Source organism: Mus caroli, chromosome 10, assembly GCF_900094665.2.
Source record: "Mus caroli chromosome 10, CAROLI_EIJ_v1.1, whole genome shotgun sequence".
Taxonomy (NCBI): domain Eukaryota; kingdom Metazoa; phylum Chordata; class Mammalia; order Rodentia; family Muridae; genus Mus; species Mus caroli.
The window spans coordinates 15685559-15710337 of record NC_034579.1 but is presented as its reverse complement, the minus strand read 5'-3'; the positions used below and the strand labels follow the sequence as shown (position 1 = coordinate 15710337).

At 42.0% G+C, this 24779-nt stretch overlaps 1 protein-coding gene and 1 long non-coding RNA gene across 3 annotated transcripts; one reads left to right on the top strand and one right to left on the bottom strand.

Annotated features, from left to right (window-relative positions):
• Positions 1-208: 208 nt before the first annotated feature.
• On the bottom strand, positions 209-20926 carry Il22ra2 (interleukin 22 receptor subunit alpha 2). 2 transcript variants are annotated; one of them, XM_029482621.1, is made up of 5 exons: positions 20727-20926; positions 10470-10712; positions 8140-8318; positions 3227-3396; positions 209-2122 (listed from the first exon to the last, which is right to left on the bottom strand). In XM_029482621.1, the coding sequence occupies exons 1-5, from the start codon at positions 20738-20740 to the stop codon at positions 1973-1975; spliced, it is 756 nt and encodes a 251-aa protein (XP_029338481.1). In that variant the 5' UTR covers positions 20741-20926; the 3' UTR covers positions 209-1972. The 2 variants fall into 2 exon arrangements, with proteins under 2 accessions (XP_029338481.1, XP_021030489.1); XM_021174830.2 differs by lacking the exon at positions 20727-20926 and adding an exon at positions 12973-13125 and having other exon boundaries at positions 10470-10611.
• On the top strand, positions 17909-24659 carry LOC115032146. The gene is made up of 3 exons (XR_003837792.1): positions 17909-18043; positions 24374-24477; positions 24571-24659. It is a non-coding gene; the product is annotated as an uncharacterized LOC115032146 (long non-coding RNA).
• Positions 24660-24779: the final 120 nt, after the last annotated feature.

The window sequence follows — 24779 nt, the reverse complement described above, 5'->3', positions numbered from 1 at the left end:
TCAGCCTTGGGTACAATCTGGTTTCTGATGCAGAACAGAGAACACATCTACTTCAGTCGCACACTATAACTCTGGCAGGACATGCTCCATGGGCACCTGGAGGCTTGCTTGTAGGTTTCCATTCTCGCTGTAACCCCCATGAACCCAACATGACTAAGTAAGAGTCCATCAGACAGACTCACATCAAATAACAGCTACTTCAGTGTGTAAAGTACAAAGTAAGATTTATTGAAGTACTTAGACAATATATCCTTAACATGATCCAGAATGTGAAAATCGTAATATATTTCAAAGCATCTTATACTTGTGTGAGGCAAACCCCAAGCAAACAAAGTCAAAGCAAAACTCTGATTCCTGACAACACTCAGAAAGCAACAATTGCCTTTTGTATTATGAGGAATTAGACTACTGAGTCTTACAACCTGAATGCTGGGACCACACATGGTCCTGGTTCCCAAAGAGGAGTTATCCTTCTCAAGTCTCACCCTTCCCAAAGTACAAAATAGAAAACAAACAAACAACGAACAAAAAATCCAAAGAATTCCCAGCAGACACTAAGCCACAAAAGAAATAAAAATTGAATAATTCAAAAATAAGAATGAAGGCCAGTGTTTTCTGAACACACAGGACAGCCAGGACAATGCTCTTGCTTTTCACATGTCTCTTATGTTGTTAATGGTCTGTGACCATTTACCATTAAAAAATGTAAGAAGACACACGTACCGACTATACTTTTCCGAGTTATATTTTGGAGCATCTTTCAGGAAGATCACAAACGTTCTCTCCTACACGTCTTTTCAGTAGCTGATAGTCTAAGTTCAAGAGCTAGAGAAAGACTTAGAAAAGCTGGTCACTTTCTGAGCCTTAGGCCACCTGATCGTTGCTCAGGAGACGCAGTGTAGTTCACAGGGCTGTGAGTTTCCTTATAATCTCAGAAATAATTTGAGCATCCACTGTGTGCCTTTGGCTTCAAGTCAAGGTTCCTGTATGGACTCCAGTGACCCCAGCCCAACTCTCATTCTGTGGACAGAGAGGCCACTTTGCCTGAATGGCTGAGTTATCACTGTGGCTTATATGTTTCTTCTGTCCTTGCTGCTGAAAAATATATGCTGCATTTAGACAACATAGGTTAAATTCTAAGGCACTATTAAAAGCAAAACCAGAAAGGATATTCTTGCTAAGATTATGTGTTAAGTGATGGGAAATTGCATTATGAAGATTTTCTTCGATATTTACATGCTATTATTGAAAATCTTATTCTAGAGATCAATTCAGAGCCACAAGTTTATTTTTAGAGTGATAGTTCACTAAGTAGAAATACCTTATAAGAAATAAAAAGACATTAATATAAAATAGAAATGTACAGAAATATACTCATTCACACAAAATATTAAATCAGTGTATCTCTGGCAAAGCAAAAAGCTTAATAGAGTGTAAAAAATTATTGTTGCAGGATTTTCTGTATATAGTACTTTAAAACTTATTGCAACATTTATTAAATGCCTACTATTATTTGATTCTTATTTGGGGGTTAAACCAGAAAAAAGATTATTGTTAGGGTTGATATATTCAGATAAACTTCCATGTTTTTATAGAATATTTCTATCTTAACATCTTATCATATTGATGCATGGTCTCATTGTGTGCCCCTGGCTAGCCTGGAACTCTTTATGCAGACCAGGTTGGCCCAAAAGTCAGAGATTTGACTGATTCTGCCTTTCAATGCTGGGATTAAAGATGTGCCTTACCATAAGATTTTTATTCTTTACCTTCTCTTTAAATTCTATTTTTGAATCTGTTCAAATTTACTTTATAACTGAAATAAACAGAAAAGAAAGTACTGATAAAGAAATCCTCGAAAAGTGTGGGTAGACATTGCTCTAAGAAAATCAAAACAGAAGTTTAGTAAGCCGTTCCAGGCAGAAGACATCCTGTTCTCAATATGCTCCTGGTTTTAGCGCCGAGGACCAGTTCATGGAATCTGCACACATCTCTCCTTGCTTCTTGGGCTTCTTCTGTCAATCATGGGCTGGTACATTTCAGCCACTACGCAGTAGCTGGAATGAGGTATCAGACCTTCAATTTCAACAGCTCTCTGAGTTCCTTCATAGGCTTTTTGCCCCTACACAGAAGGAGAAATCAAATGATAAGCGGTTTCCAGTGGGTAATTAAAATCAGTGAGCTCTGTGTGGTAATGGTAAATCTTTAAGGAAACCCTCCTTCACCAAAGCCCAGGGTTGTAACTGGATGAAGCCACGTGTTGAGTGGTCATGCCACAGGATGTCTCCTGGAAGGCTAAGGATGGATGGAACAGTGGCCAGAATCTCATTTTTTAGTATTTGAGCTCTGAGTAAGGAAATGTCATGGACTTGAAAGGTTAGTTACTGTGGAGGTGTGAACGTGGCCCCCGAGACACAACGAAGACAGAGGAAGTCTGCAGAACCCCAAGTCTGGCAGCACCTGCGTCCTGTTTCTAGGTGTCATAGATGGCTTCTTGTTTCTTGTTGAACTAGCCCTCTTCTTTGTGTTTGAATGTTTGTTTTCATCCTTCCGACTAACGAACCCTGACTTAGATGGAAACATAAAAGGGACATTCTGTTCACCTAGATAAAGGTGTGGGCAATGGATTTTCCAGTATAAGCTACCAGAGCAAGTCTTCCAAACAATGTGATTAAAAAGCTACTGAAATAAATAGAGAGAGTAAAGCTAATATAAATAAGCATTAACGGCAGACAGATGGAATGAAATATTAACACTAGCTTCACGTGGTGAAGTCTAAGGGGAGCAGAGTGAGTACCAGAAAGGGTAAAGGATAAAGGGTATGTATGTACTATACACACACACTGCACACAGGGAGAAAGGGTATGTATGTACTATACACACACACTGCACACAGGGATAAAGGNAAAGGGTATGTATGTACTATACACACACACTGCACACAGGGATAAAGGGTATGTATGTACTATACACACACACTGCACACAGGGATAAAGGGTATGTATGTACTATACACACACACTGCACACAGGGATGCACGCACACATAGATTCTGATAGTGATACAGGCACTGGCTTATCAGTGAAGATGGAAGAACAAAAACCAGGAAAGATCTGGAGACAGCAAAGATCTGCCTGGACAGCAAACAGGCAGGCCAGTCATGTGATACAATTAAACTGTTAGTTAAGTAAACAAAGGAACCAGGAGTCCGTTCATCTGACCTCACCTTCTCTAGTGAATTGTTGATTGTGAAAACTCGGTATAGTAAGCCGTAGTAACTTTCCATGGACACATTTTTTCCACTTTGGTTTCTATTTGGCAACTCTGGAGGACGGAGAAGCACCCGCAAAGATGCGTTAACTCGGATTATAGTCACCACTGGAGGATCTAGTTTTGCTGGAGAAAGAATAGGGATTTTGACAAAACATTCAAACAACTAAATACTATAAATAGACACTGTGCTTCTCGATAAATCACTGTAGTGTTCAGAAACGTGGCAAAAATCATTATGAAGACAGTTTTTCTTCTATTTTTAAAAGACTGATATGACTCTGTATACTTCAATACTGAGTAAGTCTCTACCAATCATTTTGTCAACATGATGATTTTGTTATAAAATTAAGTATAAAAGTTATTTGAAGGGAGGACTTAGAACAAGGAAGATTTTATTTAGTTCCTTAAAGAAGTAAGATTTCAAAACAGCTTTAAAACCATCCAATGACTTGTAGCTGTTAAGTTAATTCAAAAGGATTATGTTGTATATTATGGACATTGTCGAACTAAAAGAGAGTGTTTGGTTCATGCATATTGTTGTCAATAGCCAGTTTATTATTAATAGAGTAACATTCTTGTTTTAATTGATTCCAGATTCACTAAATTTTGCAGTGGAGAATTTTCTTGCTTAATATTCATTGTAATTTTCATTTTACAGATTCACATCTTTTACAATTCTTGAAATTTATTGTAGATAGACACACACACACACACACACACACACACACACACACACACACACCCTATACACATAGATACAGATCTCTGTAGGGTTTTTTTCCTCCTGAAATTTTGATTCAGTATCTGGTAAACTTTTTTATTGTTTGTAATGTATCTTACTTTCTCTTATTTTAAATTTTTTCTTTATGATAAAATATTGAATTTTTCAGACCTGTTTTTTTGTTTTTACTCTATGAGATTAATCCTTAGCTGTATCTGATCTGTGTTTGAATTCACAATTTTTACTCCAGAGATTTTATATTTTGTAAGTCCACCATATTTATCATGTTTTCTCTTCAAACTTCTGTTTGGAAGAGGCAAAATTTTAATACAGCCCCCCCTCCTCTGGCTACATAATTTAGAACCAAAGTAAATTGGGTTTTCAAATATCTTGAATTTTTATCTGATTGCTTGAAAAAGGAATTTCCCTGTATTTATACTTCACCCCTCCAAGAGCTTTGGGATTTAATCTCTGTTGTGCGCTTCATGCTCTAAGTTCTGCTGACCAGAGAGCTCTCTCACCCCCATGGAGAACAGTCCTATTTAGTTTTGTATGCCATTTAAATATGTGTTTAAGTTTTTCTAGACAAACAATGTAACGTTATCATCACATTTGACATCTCCACACACCCTTTCTTTTGTGTGACTCCTTGTTTACAGAATCCCATTGTGCACCTTCCTCACTAGAATATAATATTTACAGAGCATTTGCTCCTTGTGGCCCAGCAGTGATCACAGAAGGAGCGTTACAATCATGAGCATCCAGAGCCCGATTTTTAAAAGTCTCAATTCATCATCTTGGATTTTTATTGTTTAGTGCTATTCCTAATTTTAGACACCCATGTTTTTGACCTTTTGTCAGAGGGTATATACTCAGAATTACCTATGGCGTAACTAAGCCAGCCACTCCCCATCTTCTCCCCTTTCATGTTTTTGCTGTGCAGAGACTGTTATGTTCTACATAGGCTAGATCCTGTCCTGGAAACATTGTCTCCCTGTGGTGTTAGTGAATTTAACAGGTTGTCAGTCCCTTCCTGTCTCTTTGTCTATTTGTTACAAATCTTCTAAATTTCTTGCTGCTCGGGTATCTTTTGGTGAAATAGCCTTAATGTCTAGTCTCATAAAATAGTACCTTTCACTCAATACACGTTTTCTATCCAAATTTATCAGTGTCCATGGTAGCATATGCAAACGATGCATAGATTCATGTCTTTAACCGAAGGCATCCTTAGCTCTGAGTACTGGACCTGTGCAGCTGTTTTGTGTAGGTAGTTCCACACATCTTCAGTTCAACATAGTAGAAATTGAGCTCATATTCTTGATTACCCAGCATGCCTCAAAACTTCTCTTTTCCCATGAAATACCATCAAAACTTATCTCTGGTCTATGTAGCTGTGCCAGAGACAAATGTAGAAACCATCTTTGCCATGTTCTTTTCCCCTTTCTAGTAAACCCAACCTGTCCCCATGTCCACCCAGGGGTACCTTTTCTACAGTGCTTTTGTTGGTCCTAATTGAAACCACAGCCTGTTTTCTGTAGCCTGTTACAGTAGTCCAACTTCTCTTTCCTGCCCCTTGTCACAAATCTGCTAATATAATCTCCTGTGAAGTCTGATGATATGGTCAAAATTTCAATTTATAAGGCTAGGACACTGCTTGGTGCTTTAGTACTTGCCTGTTATATATACGCAGTATTGAGTTTAATTCCCAGAAGCACACACACACACATACACACACACCACCACCACCACCGCCACCCCCAGCCTCCACTTTAAAAAACACATTTCTTTTCCTGGAAGGAGTCATAACTCCTGAGGAGGAAGAACACACAGTCACAACTGGCTGCCTTTCGGTCTGCCCCACTGCATGCTCTGCTTCTCTCTATCAGCTGCATTTCAGTCCAGAACACACGTTCTAATTCCTCTTGCAAAAGGGTCTTTGCAAATGCTGTTCCCTTTGCCTGGAATGTTCTTCCCTTCCTTCTGTCTGCTTATACACAATTTTTATCACAAGAGATCTGCTTAAGTGTGCTTTCCCAGACTCTCTTTCCCTGACACCACTGGCCAGGTCCCTCCGTGGTTATAACCTCAGAGCTCACTTTGGTTTTGTAGAATCTATCATAGGTATCACTTTGTGGGTTTGTGGTCATCGCTAATGTGTGTCTTCCCTATTAAACAGAAAGCTCTGGGAAGAAAGAGGCCTGTCTGCTTGCTCTGCTTTCCATATTGGAAAGTATCCTGGACCAGACAAAACTGTAGTAAGTGCCTTGGAAATATTTTCCATGTGACCAAAGGAAGTATTAGGCCCAAAGGAAACTCTATTTCTCCAAATTCCAAAAGGCAGAATGGACAGATGGCTTATCTGTGATGCCATTAGCACTCCAAGGTTCAGGCTGGCCTCAGGCTCTTCACGATCAAGTACCTGTTATACACTTTGAGGTTCATGCTGGCATCCTAGCCCTTCTTGACTCTCTTACCCTAAACTTCTCCAGCTGGCGCGCTTTCTTTCCCCAAGCTCCTCATCTATTCGTTCTTCTTTTATCCCTGCTAGTTTTTATATCCCCCGTCTCCCTCCTGCTTCTTCCAGTTTGCTGGCCATGTTCAGTCTTCTACTTTCTCCCTACCTGGTCTGAACTCTTTCAGGTGCCTCTGGACATTCTCTTTCTCATATTTGCAATAAAAGGCTCCCCTTAACCATGCCATAGAGTGGTCATGCCATCTGTTTAAGATAAGAGGCAAATTGATTTTTTATATGGCATAGCCTATGCACGAAGTCCATGTATACATTTTAACCCCCCCCCCCAAATATCTGGTACATTGAAATCCTACCACGCACAGGATGACACTTTTACATAGCGATTTTCCTTATCAGTACCTTTGCTTTCTAGATAGAAATCAGAAGTCAGAGCTTAGTGAACTATGATGTGGTGCATCTCAGAGCAGGTCTTAGGAGTGCCAGTGCATACAGGTGGCTCATTAGCTTTCACAGCAGGCCCTAGGAACATACTGTCCTCAGATCATAGAAACATGTTTTTCAAAACAGGATGTTTGCGCAACCTCGGGAGCTGGAGAAAAGGGCCAAGTTGGATGGTAGAAATCAGAGGAGTGGGTGGGGCTCCTTCCAAGTGCTCCGAATAGTAGCCCAACGTGGCTGTTTAGACACTCTTTTCATCCCTGTGAGGCTCTTCTCTCATACAGTATGGAAAGAACACTCCCCAAGGCATTTTCTTTTCCAGGAAGGGTAATATAGAAACAGCCTAAACTCGTGTTAACAGCATTCCATTTAAGTAGGACCGTCAAAGTCTCCACCACTCCTCTGAGACAGTGTTTTTTGGCCGTTCTTGCCTGATGGGTCTAGTGGATCACACTTTGTTGAATATTTGAACTTAATCCCATTCCTAGGCTAAAATATAACAAATGACTCACAAATACCCTGATTGGAACTAATCAGCTTAGCCATGCAGGATCCTTTCCATCAGTTATAGAATTGTCTATGGAGTGTCCTAGACTCAAGTTTCAAGTTGTTCCCAGGGGGGGAGGTGGGGTGAAGCTAGAGAACACAGATGGGTTTTTTAATTCGTCTGCTCATTTCCTAACTTAAAAAGTTCAAAACTAACTAACTAACTAACTAACCTTTCTTCTGAGTTCCACTGCACCAAGCATTTTGGATATAAGTCACCAAGTTTAAATCTAACTGAACATTGCATCTCTTAGATGAGATCAATAGATGAGACCATGGCAAGGTTTGATAAGTGTCCGCTGGACATACAGTATTCGTACTTAGAACTAAGAATTTTCTTTTCAAACTTTAGGAAAAGACTACTGTATAGTGAGTATAAATAAGAGGCAGAAGTTATGGGAAGTGAGAAAGCTTTTGGGGTAATCGTAGAAATAATTGTTGTTTCTGAGTTTATTGGAGTTAACGGTTTGAAAAGGTTTCATGTAAGCTGGGCCCTGGAGCATTGGCTGAACCTCTGTCCTAGATTTCCAAGGTTGTCAAATAATAAAAGTGAGTTCCTGATGTAGTCCTGAGGATAGCGTCAAGTAAGATGAGAGCAAGTGTCTCGGCACAGCACCTGACCTGGCCGACCATCCAGAGTTTGTTCAAAGGCAGAAGAGAAAAAGGCAAGGAACTCGCTGGAACTCACTTTCCCACCATGGAGTGAAGCCGGGTGTCCTGGTCCAGGCAGAGTGGCGTCCAGCGCAGGCCGTCATCACCCTCCCGTAATATGGCTCGTATGGGTCTAAGGTTTCATTGGTCAGGTCACAGAAGAGCGCCGTGGTCCCCCAGCAGTCAACTTTATCTTTCCATTGGCTCTGTCCATACCTGAGGATGGGAAAACACACAAATGTGAGTTTCTTCTCTCCCATCTGAGGACTCCAGTATTTCCAGTGAGCTAATTTTCTATAGATTGAAATTTTATGCTATCTACAAGAATATATAAAGTTCCTTCACGTTAACCAAGCTGTTAGCTTGCTGGAGGGTGAGATTTACTTTGAAAACTTCTGGCTAACATAAAGGTTTATTTCCTTAATATGCAATAGTGTGTTTCTTCTGGTGTCTGGCCTAGCTTCCATTTCAGGTATTCACCTTTTATATTCTTAACACTTCTGAGGACTCAACTCTGTGATTCCCCCACCCCACCCCCTGTACTTTTTATCAACTTGCTTTGAGTTAGTTATAAGGCTGATTCTGAGAAGTTACTATCACATGCCATCTCAGGTGATGCTTACCGAATGAATATGTGTGGCTCAGCTCTTTCTTGGGGACGGAGTAGAAGTAGTACTGAGAGCTCCTTAGGGAGCTCTGGTTTTAAGGACTGGGAGAGGAAACACTGAAAAAACTGGCTGGAAGCAAAAGGCCAACCTGAGCCCTTGGGATGATATGACAGTCAACGGGAAGACACACCTTACCTTCCTACCCCTCACAAATCATGGGGCGTGTGGCAAGAAGAAGACTGGGGAGGAAGATTCCCTGGTTGAAGGACTTACTTTGTAGCCATAGAATGAGCCATATTGCTGGTTCCTGTACGCTATAGTCTATATAGTAGCAGCACCTTCATGGTGTTAGGATTAAAACAGAAGCCACATCACAAATGCAGCACAAGTTGATAAGTCTGAATCGTTCCATCCTTCACCAGTGTCTCATTGTCTCTGCTGGGAAAACACATCTTTTCTGGTGGACTTTCCTTTCCTCTAAGATTTTGTATTTGCTGTATTCAAAATGATGTGGATGGTAATTAACTATGAGCCATACAAACTGGGCCCAAACAAGTGAAAGTCCTCAAAAAGTTAGACATGTATCTGTTGAAAATACTATAGACACAGGAATTATTACAGCTATTCTGAGGTCTGAATTTTAGACAGATTTGGGAACTCTCTTAAAGAATTACAGATTAAAGTTCTACAGAGTCTTCAAGCTTAATCTCAGCTTTGTTGTAGAACAGTTTCAATTCCACTTATTGCTCTGGCCGCGGTCAGGCTCATTTTGGACCCATTTATATTGCCTGCAGCTAACAAATGAGTAGAGTACCAGGTTCCATTTCTACACACCACAAACTTCTCCAGCTAGATACCAACCGAGCTTGGAAACAGAGAAATAGCCACTGAAAAGAATAATACGTTTTACAGAGGGAATTAAAGAAGAGCAAACTTCTGGGACAGTCTTTTCTAAATGAACTCACAGGGAAATCTGAGCAAGGGTTTCCCTTCCCCCACCACCTGGCTGAAGGGACATGGATGGATTGATGGAGTAAGAGTGTTATTCTGGCTCAAAGCTGTAATCAATCGCTCTTGCTTTTTAGTTAGCCGAGTTCTCAAACTATTTAGTGGAAGAAGAATCTCAAAAAACATTATGGGATGTATAAATAGAAAACCTGCCACTTTCCAATCAAGACTGACCATTTCCTGGCCTTGACAAAGGAATGAGTTCATTTCACCCGAGTTTTGGCATTGATCCAATAAAAGGAGTTTGCAGATCTCGTGAGAGGAACATGCAACAGCATGCTCTAATGTGTGCACGCGCTTATAGAAGTCATTACTAATTATAAAGAATTTTCTATATAGTGAACCAATCCAAACTATAACTTACCAATTAAAAATATATTTTACATATGTCGCTGTTTGCCTCAAGTTTAACCACCAGTGGCCTAGGCTTAGCTGAGTGTTTGCACTGGGCTAAGCAAGTGGCTGCCAGCACTCATTTGACACACTGAGGAGCCCTTGTGCAGTGGAAATGCAGGAAGCTGAAGGTCCCCTTTTTGAGCTCCCTAGACTGCATACAACATCATACCCTTGTGCCATGTCACAGGACAACCTTCTGTTCCCACCTCTGCCTCTATCACCCCCCCCCAAACTTCTCAAACAAACAAACAAACAAACAAACAAAGCAAAATCCAAAGGTGTTGAGCTCCTCACACTCCATTGCAACCCAGAACATATTACCCCATGGCCTTCTCTGCCAACAGAGTCTACTTACATCTTGTACTGCACAAAGTAGATGCTGCCGTTGCTGGGGAGAGAGCTCCCTGCTTGCCAGTGCAAAACGTTGTGGAAATTTCTGGACTGAAATCGGACCTTCTGAGGCGTCAGAGATACATGAGCTGGTTGTATTTCTAAGGTGGCAAGAGCATCATTGGACATTACTGTGAGCATCGCTGTTGGGGGATTTGGGCATGGTTTCCATGAAATCTCTGCATCAGGAATCTCTGGGGAAGTCACTCTAAGTGAAGGCAGTGGTGATAGGGTTAGAAGTCAATACTGTTGACTCTTCAATATGATTATTTTGATGCATGGTCAAAGTCCCCTCCCCTCTCTCCTTAGTTCTAGTGAATCAGCTCAGGGCAAGTTCTCTGACACTGAGCTATACCATAGTCTAAGGTAAAATCATAAAATGATGTGTGCTTCACACCAGGAAAAATTGGTAATGATGCCCGCCTTCAGCACACCCCAATGGGTAGAGGAACTAAAACTCATGGAAAGAATATAGTCTTTAGTTTATTCCCATATAAGAGTTGGGTATAATGACTATGATGAAAGACCTGTCTCCTTGCTAAGAGTACCCAAGTGGAGTTATTCAGAAGCACTAACCTACCGCAGTGGGGAATTACCCAAGACCCGATATGGGCTCTGGTAGGGGTGTGAAATCATAGACAGGAGAAGGAAAGACCTTTTTTGGCAGGATTATTTGTGTTTTCTTCTTCAAATCATATGGTATGGGTGGCTTTGCTTTACCCGCACTTCATCTTATGGAGAAAAGAGACCTATAACATTTTATTTCAGAGTCCAAAGTTTCTGACAGGAGAGAAAAGAATAGTTTCCTTGGGTATTTCTACTTACTGACTTAATGGTGGTGACATTTTTTTTTTAATGTATTTTGAAGGCCTCCTACAAGGCATGGATGGTGGTATGGACTTGAGGTATGGACTTGAAAAGAGTCTATTTCCATGTATCCAAACCACACCTCATCAATCCATCTTAGTACATAAGTATTTTCAGAAGATGACAGGCACAATTTCTTGAAGATCCACCCAGAGTTGAACTGCTAACCTGAAGATGGTTGGCACCTGCCGTGCTTGGGCTCTCTTTCGATTTTTTTTTTGACATCTCCACTGTTACCACTGTCCCCAGCAATGGCCCACAGTGCACCAAGCACTGAGGGACTTCCCCCATCATCTGCTCATTGAATTTGCCCAGCTCCTCCATGATAAAGATTCTGCCACCATCTTCCTCTTATCGTCTAGAGACCAAGCCTTGGATAGGTGAAAGAACCTTCCCAGGAGAAAGTGTTAATGCTGATTTTATGCCTAAGCCTACTCAACATCCTGCTTCTTACTACTGAAAGCTGAATGTGAAATCCTGGGTGAGAGGAGTCCATGCGGAAAGGCTTCATCATCATCATCATCATCATCCAATAACAGTTAGCTTTTGCCTCCTTCATCTTCTTCTCTCTTGATATTTATTGAATTTATTTATTTATCAGATAGAAATATGCATCAGAAGCTATTATGCTCATTCCTTTTGATTTATCCCCAGACACCTACATAAGAGAGATATTTTTTATCACTGGATTTTCAGGTGTGAATACAGGTCATGCCCAAGTTTACAGGAGTGGTAAGGTAAATTTTTGTGTACAAAAGCAGGTTCATTTTGCTAGCCCTTTAATTCCTGCTAAAGAAGTTCTTGGTACCAAGGACAAGAAGTAGAGCTTACTCTAGTTCACATATTCCTGCCAGATAGAGGCTGGGGTTGCATTCATGTCGAGTTGTAGAACAACTCCAAAGTTGTGGGCATTTACTTAAACCACTTAAGTGAGAGGTCCCCATATATTGACTTGGGACTCCAGGAGCCTTTCTGAGATGTGAACTTTGATAAAATGTCCTTGAATAATTCTCTGTAACCATCATTTGTTTATGGTATGTGTGGTATGAGTGCTTTAGAGCAGCCTCCTGTGTGGGAGGCTGCTCTAAAGCACTCAGCATCTACACTAACTCAGTCCCACAATGACCTACAATCTTCAGTCTACAGATGAGAAAATTCTCATATAGAATGTTACATAAAATGCTTCGTTTTCTGGATAGCAAATGGCAGGTGAATCCTAGGCTCTGACTATGTGCCTTAGGGCCTTGTGTCTTGTCCTTATAATCATTTGATGATATCAAGAGAAAGGCAGAAGGGGAGGAGGAAAGACGAGGGGGACTAGGGGGAAGAGGGGGGAGGAGAAGATAGATAGATAGATAGATAGATAGATAGATAGATAGATAGATAGATAGATAATATGAATTGTTTTCTCCCATGAAAGTGGCTCCTCGTCCTAAACACTCATTCATGGAACTATTCACTCAGGTTGCAGAGAGCAACTGGCCCCATGTCTGATTAGACCATTTAGTGACCTTACAAAGTCCAGCATGTCATCCAAGCCATTCTAACCCTGTCTTGATCAGACTCAAAACTGGCCAATGAAAAGGAAGTTAAGCACTTACCTGTTGCACTGCTCAAGAATATGATGAGGAGACCTAGAAGGCAATGCTTAGGCATCATGGTTGCAAGTGTGACTGTCTGGCTACCAGAGTTCCTTTCACTGAGGAGGCTTCGGAGAAGGGGAACTATAGAAATCCACAAATGGTCCGTAACTTCCGTGGGTTCCACCAATGGCAAATGTTTCCTTAAATTTATCTTATTACATTATTTTACCATTAGAGAATATGGAGAGAGAGAGAGAGGAAAAGAGAGAGGGGGGAGAAAAAGAGAGAGGGGGGAGAGAGAGGGAGAGAGAGGGAGAGAGAGAGAGAGAGAGAGAGATAGAGAGAGAGAGAGAGATGAATGCTGGTGCTCAGCTCACTTCTTTTTTCTCAGTCCAGGCACCCAGACCTTAAATAGTGCCACCATATTTGAAATNAATTTATCTTATTACATTATTTTACCATTAGAGAATATGGAGAGAGAGAGAGAGGAAAAGAGAGAGGGGGGAGAAAAAGAGAGAGGGGGGAGAGACAGAGAGAGACACAGAGAGAGAGAGAGAGAGAGAGAGAGAGAGAGAGAGAGAGAGAGAGAGAGAGAGAGAGGTGTTTATCTGACAGTTTGATAGCAAAGCCTCAGGGCAGGGTAGGACAAGGATTATGCAAAGTGAGTGGGTGAATCTTGCTGGAATTTGGCTCTAAGAGGCAGGACTGCGTATGGGGACTGGGAGGACTGCAGAGTAGCATGCTTGACAGTTGGAGCTGCCCCAGCCACACCTGGCAGCTGTTCAAAGAGTTGTCGTCTTTCTGGTTTTGTGTGCCTTGGGCTCCTGAATCCTCCTGACTCCCCATAGAGCTCCCTGCTATGCTGTTGGGTTTTCCTTCTCCCTTCACATTTATTGGGAGCTCATCTCAAGAAATGTCTCTTCTTTCCCACTTTCGCCCCCAATTTCAAGCAATTGACTCAAGGAAGGTCTTCAAAGTTGCCAAATCAAGTGATGCTCGGAGACTGTGACTGTGGAAGCCCTTCAGCCTGACCTGCATCAACTCTGTTTCATAGCTGCTATGAAACCAGACTAAACCAGATCATCGGCTCTTTGTCAAAGATTCACTATATTGCTTTTCCAAGGAATTTCTCCTGTGTTTTTAGAGGCACTAAAAATTACTCATATAAGCACAACAAAGTCAGAGGGTTTTTGTTTGTTTCTTTGTTTACCTTATTCACCTTTCATCCTGATCACTGCCCCCCTCCTAGTCACCTCATCCCACAATCTTTCCCCCATGTTCCCTCTTCTTCTCCTCTGAACTGGTGTGAGCCCCCCTGGGTATCCCCCACCTTGGCACTTCAAGTGTCTGTGAGGCTAGGTACTTCCTCCCCACTGAGGCCAGACAAGGCAGCCCAGATAGTAGAACATATCTCGAAAACAGGCAACAACTTTTTGGGATAGCCTCCTGACCCTCCATTAGTTCAGGACCCACATGAAGGTCAAAGTGCACATCTGCTACATATGATCGAGGAGGCCTAGATACAGCCTGTGTATGCTCTTTGGTTGGTGGTTCAGACTCTGAGAGCCCTAAGGGTCCAGGTTAGTTGACTCTGTTGGTCTTTCTGTGGAGCTCTTATTCCCTTCTAGACCGAAACCCTTCCTCCTATTCTTCTGTAAGAGTCCCCAAGCTCCATCCAGTGTTTGGATGTGGGTGTCTGCATCTGTCTGAGTCAGCTGCTGAGTGGAGTCTCTCAGTGGACAGTCATGGTAGGCTCTTGTCTGTAATCATAACAGAGTATCATTAGTAGTGTCAAATGGTGCTGGTCTAACTGGATGTCTACATGTAGAAGAATAAAAATAGATCCATATTTATCACCCTGCACAAAACTCAAGTCCAAGTAGATCAAGGACCTCAACATCAAACTGGATACACTAAATCTCATAGAAGAGAAATACCCTTGAACACATTGGTACAGGAGACAGTTTCCTGAACAGAATGGCTCAGGCTCTAAGATCAACAACTGACAAATGGGACCTCATGAAACTGCAAAGCTTCTGTAAGGCTAAGAGCACTGTCAACTGGATAAATTGGCAGCCGACAGATTGAGAAATTATCTTCAACAACTCTACATCTGCCAGAGGGTTAATATCCAGAATTTACAAAGAACTCAAGAAGTTAGACACCAACAATCCAAATAACCCAATTGAAAAATGGAGTACTGTGCTAAAAACAAAACAAAACAAAACAAACAAACAAACAAACAAAAAACCAAAAAACAATTCTCAACAGAGGAATCTCAAATGGCTGAGAAGCACTCAAAGAAATGTTCAAAGTCCTTGGTCATCAGGGAAATGCAAATCAAAACAACTCTGAGGTTCCATCTTACACTGATCAGAATGGTTAAGATTAAAAACTCAAGAGAGAGCGCATGCTGGCGAGGACAAAGGCAGAGTTTTTTGTTTGTTTTGCTTTTCTCTGTTCTGAAGAGGTTCTTGAGGTTAAAAGAGGAAATACACTCCGACTTCTTTTTCACTGTACAGGCCTAATCATTCAAATTCGTAACAGTGCTCCATTGGTAATTGCTGCTGAATAGTGCTAATTAATTAACCCACTCATCCATGGATTCGTCCATTTGTTCTTTCATTTTTGTCAAATATGTATTCCGTACCATAGAGGAGGCATTGTTTTGAGCAGCAAATAAGACAGAGCCTACCCTTAAGTTTCAGATGCTTAATTGTGGTGGGGTCAGGGATGTAGACAGAACTGACCCAAGATCAGGTTGTGACTTTCTTCCCATGTCTCCTCTGTCTCTTTCCCTCTCTCTTAAATGAGAAAGAAAGGGTTCCATAAGGCAGCTGAATGGTGTCTTAAGTGTCTTGTCTTACCCTTTGCCACAGTGGATCTGCTAAGATGAGCTGTAGGAAGCTGGGGGAAACCCAACTACAGAACTGCAAGGGCAGTGTGCAGTGCTGATACACAGGACGGTTATTTAAGAACAGCTGTACTGTACAGTTTATGAACTATGCATTTTACTTAGAATATTTACACCTATACAAGACTGTATGGAAAATGCGTGATGATAGCTCCATGTTTTTCAGCTCCCTGTGCTTGTCAGACTTCTGAATTCAGGCCCTCCCCTTCTCCAAGGGAAGCTGCCCTCAGATAGAACGTTGCCTGTCTGAAGAAGAGTCGCAGCAAATGCAATGTTTCCTTCCCATGATCTTGGTGACCCTTGTCTTCCAATCTTTCCAGCATCCCCCTTCACTTGTTACTGATGTTGTCCCTGGATTTGAAACTGCACCAGCCCTGCTTTTTAAGTGGTAGGAGATCATCTGGGTTTGAACACAGGTGATATTCAATATCTTCAACCCAGATGAATCTTCCTTTGAAGCAATTAAATTATTCCCAGTTCTAGTTCAAGGAGAAAGGGAAAATACTTGAGTTCAGGGTATTGAGCAGCAAAGAATGAGCTTGGGGTTTCTGTTGAGTTACTGACTTCGGGAAACAAAGACGTTAGGAGGAAGGGAAAGAGTTGAAATGTTTTAAGAACTGAATTCTGGCTGGGACTCTAGCTCAGTGCAGAGTATCGCCTATCTGGCTTCAATCCTTAATATCTAAAATGCAGAACAAAATGTATATAAGAACTACATTCTCTCAAGAACCAAAGCTTTGAGTACTTACCATGTGTGTTCTTTTGGGTCTGGGTTACCTCACTCAGGATAATATTTTCTAGTTCCATTCATTTGCCTGTGAATTTCATGAAGTCATTGTTTTTAATAGCTGAGTAGTACTCCATTGTGTAAATGTACCACATTTTCCGTATCCATTCTTCTTTTGAAGGACGTCTGGGTTGTTTCCAGCTTCTGGTTATTACAAATAAGGCTGCTATGAACATAGTGGAGCATGTGTTCTTATTACATGTTGGAGCATCTTTTGGGTATATGCCCAGGAGTGGTATTGCTGGGTCCTCAGGTAGAATTATTCCAGATTGATTTTCAGAGTGGTTGTACCAGCTTGCAATCCCATCAGCAATGGAGGAGTGTTCCTCTTTCTCCACATCCTCACCAGATGGCCGCATCTGACATTAATAGGAGGGGAGGGAGACTTGATACTCCAGTGTAGGGGGATGCTAGAGGGGTGGGGTGGGAGTAAGTGAATGGGTGGAGGAGCACCCTTATAGAGGCAAAGGGGAGGAAGCCAAGGGGGATGGAATGGGGGGTTTGTTGAGGGGTAACCAGGAAGGGAAATATCATTTAAAATGTAAACAAACAAAATGATTAATAAAAAAAAAGAACCCAAGCTTTTATTATGTCACATTTCTAAAAGCAAACCAGTCCTGTCACCATAAATGAGCTCTTTCAGTAATACTACAACCTGTGTGAAGCCACTGTCTCTAGCAATTCAATGAGTAGGCAAAAAGACAAATTACATCTATTTTCCCAATAATGTGGCAGCCAAAGAACATGTACAGGGTTGTTGCAAATGAAATCTAAAGTCATCTTGTGTGAATAGAACATTAATCAGTTAGTGGGGGCGTTCTGCTCTCCTCAGTTCAGGCAAGAAATGCTAGCTTCAGACACACACTCTGTCTTCTCCTCCCTACCTGCCACCCCTCAGAGGGAGAGCCAGCTTGACTATGACAACACAGCTCTGAGACTGGAGAACCTGTCCAAGCTGCTGACTTGGACAGACTTAAGTCTATTCTTCCTGCTGTAGCTTCCCGAAGACCAACAATTCTTCTAAGGAAAAAACCTTATTTTCCTATGTGACATCGGGTTTTATTATTATCTTTGTTCCTTTTCAGAGGGATGTATTGAAGTATTATAGATTAAAATGACACGATATCTGAGGTATGTTTCAAAATAGCGAGGGTCATGGAAAGGCAATAATAACACATTATAGTTGTTGTCTACTGTTAAGTATTTTCTTGGCATTGTCTTATTTGAAACTCTCTCTTGGCCCAGGAGGTTGAAATTTTCATCTTGATATTTCACATGGAGAAACTGAGGCATGGAGAGGCTGAGAGAATTTGGTCAGAGTTCTGTAGTAATCTGTCACCAAACGAGGAGGGTATAAAATCAGATCTGGCTGGTCTCACAGTGTGGAGGTAATTATGATTGTTGTTGTTTCAATCTTCGTTTGGAGTATTCATTCCACAAAGGGCTAGAAAGATGTCAAAAAATGGCCATTTGTCTCTAAGACGTCACTCAAAGAAATGCCTGTTGGGTGTAGGCACTGTCTAGCCATGAAGAAGCAAAAATGAACTAGATATTGGTCCCAGCAATAGTAGAGTCAACATAATTTTCTGTAGTAAGGCCCTGGAAGCAGACAACCATGTGCACATGCAGTGTTCTCCCTCTGAGTGGTGTCTAAAGCTGAAGTTTGAGGTGACTCTGCTGGTGTGCATTCTAAGTGGGCCAGGTGGGGTTTGCTTCTTGTTTCTGCTCCGGAACTCCCCCTCCTTTCTGCCACCACTGTTGACAGACATCTGTTGTCTTCACATAAACACTAGACCTGTGGAGACCCACATCCTATAGTGGCAGGAGAGATACTTACTGCATTTTATTATCCATTAGACCCCCATAACTCCCCCAGGGGGTGCCTATGACCTTCACACACCTCTGTATTCTGGAAAACTGCTTTGTAATTAAAATCGTTTTCAGAATAGAATTCAGCAAAGAAGGAACTTTGTTACTCTAATACAGGCAATAAATAGGTACAATGTCCAACCGAAGTTTAATTTTGGTCATTTGGATCTTAAAGAGTAAGACATTACAGGTTGGTCCTCCATACTGTTCCAAAATTTTAAACCTTTGGAGCACTAAGATGATACCACATGTAGATCTTATGTGGTGGAAAGCAGTCAAAGGTGGAGGTATTAAAAACATAGTCACAGCCCTGTGGGCTATGTATTCAAGTTGAGATACAAATAAAACATGAATGATGTATATGTGTAGACTCTGACTTTATCCCTGAGACATCTTTGCACATGAAAACATTCAAAAATGTAGAAATTTCCTAAGAGCTGAAATTTCCTAACCATTTCAGAAAAAGGCCACTCAATTTGTATAACATTTGAAAATCTTCATTCGCAAAACTTAATAAGACTTCATGAAATTAACATTTCCTGCTCTTTCTGTATAATTTTGTTTTGCACAAGAGAGCCTACTGATTTTGTTTCGATCACTGTTTTTTAAAAGAATGGTGTGCTGCGAGTATGCATATGTGAGTGGATGTGTGCATGTATGTGTGTGTGCATGTGTGTGTGTATGTGTGTGTGTGTATGTGTGTGTGTGTGTATGTGTGTGTATTAGTGTTCCTAAATACATAAATACAACCTGCTTGGTCTGTTTATTGTGTGTATATGTTTTCAAAGCTGACTATTTGGTACTGAATAATGAAATTTATGTTCTGCCCATCTCAGCATTTCTCAGTTTTTGGCTAGGGTTGAGGCCTTCTGTGCAACCCCTATCCGCATTAGCATGTTCATTGATCTGCTTGTTTAGAGCTTGCTTATCCATGTTTCAGTCATGTGTAGGCAGGCTGTTTTGATTGTTCTTGATCAAGGTCATTCAATGATCTTGGAAACCCTATGTGGTCTCATCAAGTATTAGATCCTTGCACAAGTAATTCAAGAGCTTGGTGTTGGCCCTGTTGACTGGAATCAGCCTTCCCTCCACCATGATCACGTGGGTCCCTGCTATCATGATGTCTCGGCATGGTAGTAACATGGCTACCTGACTGAACTTCTTGTAACTGCTACTAACCTATGCATCAACTGGCGTACTCTTCTCAAACTACAGATTAGAGTGTCACCCTCAGAATATGCCAGCCTTCCCACCTCATTCAGAATGAGAGCCAAAGTTTCCACAGTGGCTTATTGGACTTTATATATGCTAACTTCATTACTTCTAAATTAATCTCTGGCATATCCTCTTCTTTATCTAAAGCTCACCAGCCTTCATGGCCTTTTTGACATTTTTTAAAAACCATGCCAGGCACAGTCTCTCCCACTGTCTTGAATGCTGTTCCTGAGACATAGCCACTCACTGCCTCACCTCTGTCATGTTTGCTTAAATTTTGCCTTAACAGTGGCTTCCTGTCTGCTCACCCCAAACACCAGTCCTCCCTAGCAGCTGCCTTTGTTATCTGAGTCACTTACCTTCATTGTACAGGGAATGCTCGACTTTAGTCCCACTATGTGAACTCTTCCCTGTTGGTTCATGGGTTTGACTATTTGGTCCCTGTCAGGTCTACAGGAAACTCCCCCAAGTTCTGTCAGATACAGGAAAAGTCGGCTTTCCTCAGGAGCTCCTGAAGCTGGTTCCCCCCCCCCCCCATCAAAGGGGCCATTTATCTCTGGCAGAAGGGACAAGAGGCAAACTGTGGTGCCTATTAGCATATCGAAGCACATGGTGGCCTCCACGATCTCCCACTGTCACAAGTACCTATTATAGAGTCTATGCTGGCATTCTGGCTCTTCTCAGTTCTTCTGGTTTACCCTGAATCCTAACCTTCTCCCAGCCCTGCCCACTGCCAATCTCTCCTTATAATGCTGTTCAATCCTCTTTCCCTCTCCCTCTCCCTCTCCCTCTCCCTCTCCCTCTCCCTCTCCCTCTCCCTCTCCCTCTCCCTCTCCCTCTCCCTCTCCCTCTCCCTCTCCCTCTCCCTCTCCCTCTCCCTCTCCCTCTCCCTCTCCCTCTCCCTCTCTCCCTCCCTCCCTGCTGTGGAGACACCTCTGGCTGTGTTCTCCCTCATGTCTACAATAAAAGCCTGCCCCTTAACCATACCTTGGCTCCGTCATACTGAAAGTCCCTGCAGTTCCTGATGGTGTCACTTTGTTTGGGAAGTTGTATAACGTAGGAAGGTGGGGGTTGCTGGAGGAAGTGGGTCCCTGGAGGTGGAACTTGAGGTTTTAAATTGCCCCTGCCCCTTCTATTAACCTTCCTGCTTCCTGCTTCCCAGCTCAGTGTTTGCGGCTCTTCTGACTAAGCTTCCCCGTGCTGTGACCTCTCAACCTGTAAGCCAAGCAAACACTCTCTCCCAAATCCGCTTCTGTCCAGGTACTCTGGTGGTTTGGGGCCAAGGTGTGATACTCAGAGATCAGGCCACAGAATAGGCTGGAGGCAAGACATCTGCTGGGAGACAGAGGCGATTGAAAGGGTGTCTCAGAGTGGGGGCGTGAACCAGCTAGTCAGACAGACAGGGAGACAGGCAGGGAGACAGGCAGATAGACAGACAGGGAGATAGGCAGACAGACAGAAAACAGACAGGGAGATGGAGACAGACAGATAAGGAGACAGAAACAGATACAGACAGAATGAATAAACAAGATGCCCACAGAGGTCTGGGGTGGCCAGCACACTTTAAAAGGTTCTCCTATTGCATGGTGGGAACGCACAGCCCCTGGCAATGTTGAGTTACTTAAGTGGCTGTGGCTGAGTTGCCCAAAGGCAGGCTGGCAGAGCGCCTAACCTACAACACAAGTAATTCATGCTTGTCACTAAGTCGGTACTGAGAGTGGTGTTGTTACGATGGTGTTGTTATGACTATTACGGTCTTTAGAGCATCTGCGAGAGGATTGTGGAAGAGTTTGAGAATCCAGGCTGAAAACCCCCTTAGAAACTTGTACGGCTGTGGTGGGAGTTTGGAAGACTAGGAGGAGAAACTGGAGGCTGCTGGGGGCTGGCTCATGAGGTTACAATGTGGCATAGAATCTGGCTTCCTCTTGCCCACTTCCTGAGACCTTGAGACAGGCTGTTTTAAAGTAACAGGCTCTGCTCAGTGAAGGAAATTTCATGGCAAGATAGCAGCCGCTATTTTGCCACTCTTTTGCTGAGTTACCGTGAAAAGGAGCAAGGAGGGAGAGAGAGAGAAAAGGAGCAAGGAGGGAGAGAGAAAAGGAGCAAGGAGGGAGAGAGATGAAGTGCACACTGAGCAGACAGGCGTAAGGTTACAAGGCAAGGCTGGGTGAAGCAATGGCTTGGCTGTGCTCTGTACTGGGACCCCAGGGGAGCTGCCCTGAGGTAAGAGGGCAGCACCCAGCAAAGGCTCCAACCTGTGAAAGCGCAAATACTCACTGGGGAAGCCAGTCAGAAACCATGAAAGGGCTTAAATGACTTGATGTGATAGTATTTCTGCTTAAACATGAAGCCACTCATAAACCTCAATATGAGAGAATATTCCATTTGTCAGCACAAAACAGAAAACAGCATGCTAAAGATAAACATAGTAAGAAATGCCCTGCGTTTAGGATGTCTAAAGCTAACAAGGGACATAAGAGACTGGTATTGAAGAGCATTTAACTATGGGAAATTAATCATTATTAGTAAGCATTATAGTGGTAGAATGCTGATTCAAATCCCCAAAGAACTTCAAATGGGGGAAGGGTGGAATCTGGCAAAGAAAAAAAAAGTCTGTAAGTCTATAGTTGACCTTAAAAACAAACAAACAAACAAACAAACAAACAAACAAACAAAGCCCCCCAAACAGCTAGGGGCTGGAGAGATGGTTCAGTGGTTAAGAGTAGTGACTGCTCTTCAGAGGTCCTGAGTTCAATTCCCAGCAGCCGCATGGTGGCTCACAGTCATCTGTAATGGGGTCTGACGCTCTCTTCTGGTGTGTCTGAAGATAGCCACAATGTACTTGTATACATAGATAATTAAAAAAAAAACAATTATTACTAAAAATCAGTAGAAAGATGCCTAGACCAGTGAAGCGCACTTCTCAGTAGCTGAGGGCTTTCCCACAGATGAACAGAGCCTGGGGCTCAGATCTAACTAATATCTTAAGCCACGGATGAGTTAGTCTATTGAGTAAACAACACTGGAACTGGAGCATAGGGGCGACATTGGAAGGCATGGGTGTGAACAGTCTATTTTTACTCTGGCCCATCCTGCTATTTTTCTGTTTCCTGGACGTCATGATGTGATTTTGGCATGCCCATTGGTCCTGATGTTTCTGTTTTACCACAGACCTAAAAGCAACGGTAACTGCTGACCATGGTGTGAAACTTCCAAAGCTGTGAGCCCAAATACATCTCTTCTCCCATCAATTGTTTCTCTCAGGCGTCTGTCACAATGCTGAGAGCTCTAATATACACTAGAAGAAAGCTTTAAAGATTAAAACTGTGATACACACACAGAACTGCCATTGTTCAGAGGGATGGCAATCCAACATGATAAATGTTCATGCTTTAGTAAACAGTGTCAGAGTAGTTAGTCAGGAGTAAAATGCACTCAGTTGTGATTGCAAAAGGACATGTTCTGAATACTGGAAATAGCTCCTTGGTACAAGATTGCTTCTAGGGTTCCTGCCATCCACTAAGGTCCACTCAAGTCTCTTGTATATAAGTGTCTGATATTTGCACGGAGCCTGCACACTCTCCTGCACTACTGTAAATCCTCTAGTCAAGGTGCACTCATAATTTGCCTTGGCTCATTTACTAAGTAAAAAACTGAATTAAAAATTTGGCTCATTAATTCATTGGAGCAGATGAACATTTTAATATTAATATTTGTTTTTAAGTATTTGCATGGTATAATCATTCACATATATGGATGTGCATGTGTGTGCGGGTACGAACACTGGTGGAATCCAGGGCTTAACTTCTGGTGTCTTCCTCAACCGTTCTCCGCTTACCTTAGTCTTCCCTGGACTTGATGCTTAGTTTTCAGCTCAGCGGCTCGGCTCGAGCTAGGAAGCCTCCTGTCTCAGGCTTCTTGTTTTGGGGTTATAGGCAAGTGCAGCCACACACAGCTTTTTGTGTGTGCTGAAGATCTAAACTCAGGTCCTCATGCGTGTGCTGCAGCGCACCTACGCAGCAACCTCCAGCCCAGATCTTACATTTCTACTATCTCAGTGATTTCAAGGCCTCCTGTAGACACAAACTGTTCCTTCTGGCTAAGCACTTTCTTTTTTTTTTAAATGCATGTATGTATGAATATGAATGTATATATGTATATTTCATGTAACTATGTAGGGTTTTTTCTTCTGTATCTGGTGTATTTCAGATAACATAATGATCTCAGTCTCTAAACTGATTGCCACAAATGAACAGATTTCATATTTTCTGTGGTTGAATTATATTGGATTGAGTACATGCACCACATTTTCTTTATTCATTCACAAGTCAGTGGACAGACACTCTGCTTCTCACTGTTGACTGCTTTGATTAATGCTACAATGAACATGGATGTTCAGATGTCCCTTTGTCATATTGTATCTTACTTTTCTTTTTTTTTTTTTTTTTTGGTCGTGCAAACTTTATATGCCTCAGTACAGGGGAAGGCCAGGGCCAAGAAGTGGGAGTGGGTGGGGGAGGGTGTGGGGGACTTTTGGGATCGCATTGGAAATGTAAATGAAATAAATACCTAATTTAAAAAAAGCACTCTTTCTGTACAACACTCTTCTCAAGGCTTTCTCCCTCCCTCTGCAGGGAAAGTCTGGACCCTCTACTGTCCGGGAAATCTGCTTTTCCTTCTCAGCCACTTGGAGCAGGCTTTCATCCACCAGCTATTTATTATGTACTGAAAAACAGACGTAAGTGCCCTGTCCTATAAGGATTTTGAGATCTTTACACATATGAATGCTTCCCCTGTATGTATGTATACATATATATGTATGCCTGTCTAGATCATGGCTGTGAAACACCCTTCGGGTGCTGGAAATGAACCCCAGTCCTCAGAAAGATCAGCGAGTGCTGTTAGCCACTGAGACGTCTCTCCACCCTGACCCATTTTAAAAGAGATTATTTTTAGAATTACTCTTAATCCTAAAATTTAAGTATATATATATATATATATATATATATACTTATTTTTAGCATATATATATATATATAT

Bases quoted from the DNA above. Each gene is read 5' to 3' on its own strand.
- Il22ra2 (XM_029482621.1), bottom strand. The intron at 3,397-8,139 runs GTGAGTTCCAGC...TTCTTTCTCCAG, and splicing joins CTTCACTCCATGGTGGGAAA to CAAAACTAGATCCTCCAGTG. The intron at 2,123-3,226 runs GTGAGGTCAGAT...CCTTCTGTGTAG, and splicing joins TCAACAATTCACTAGAGAAG to GGGCAAAAAGCCTATGAAGG.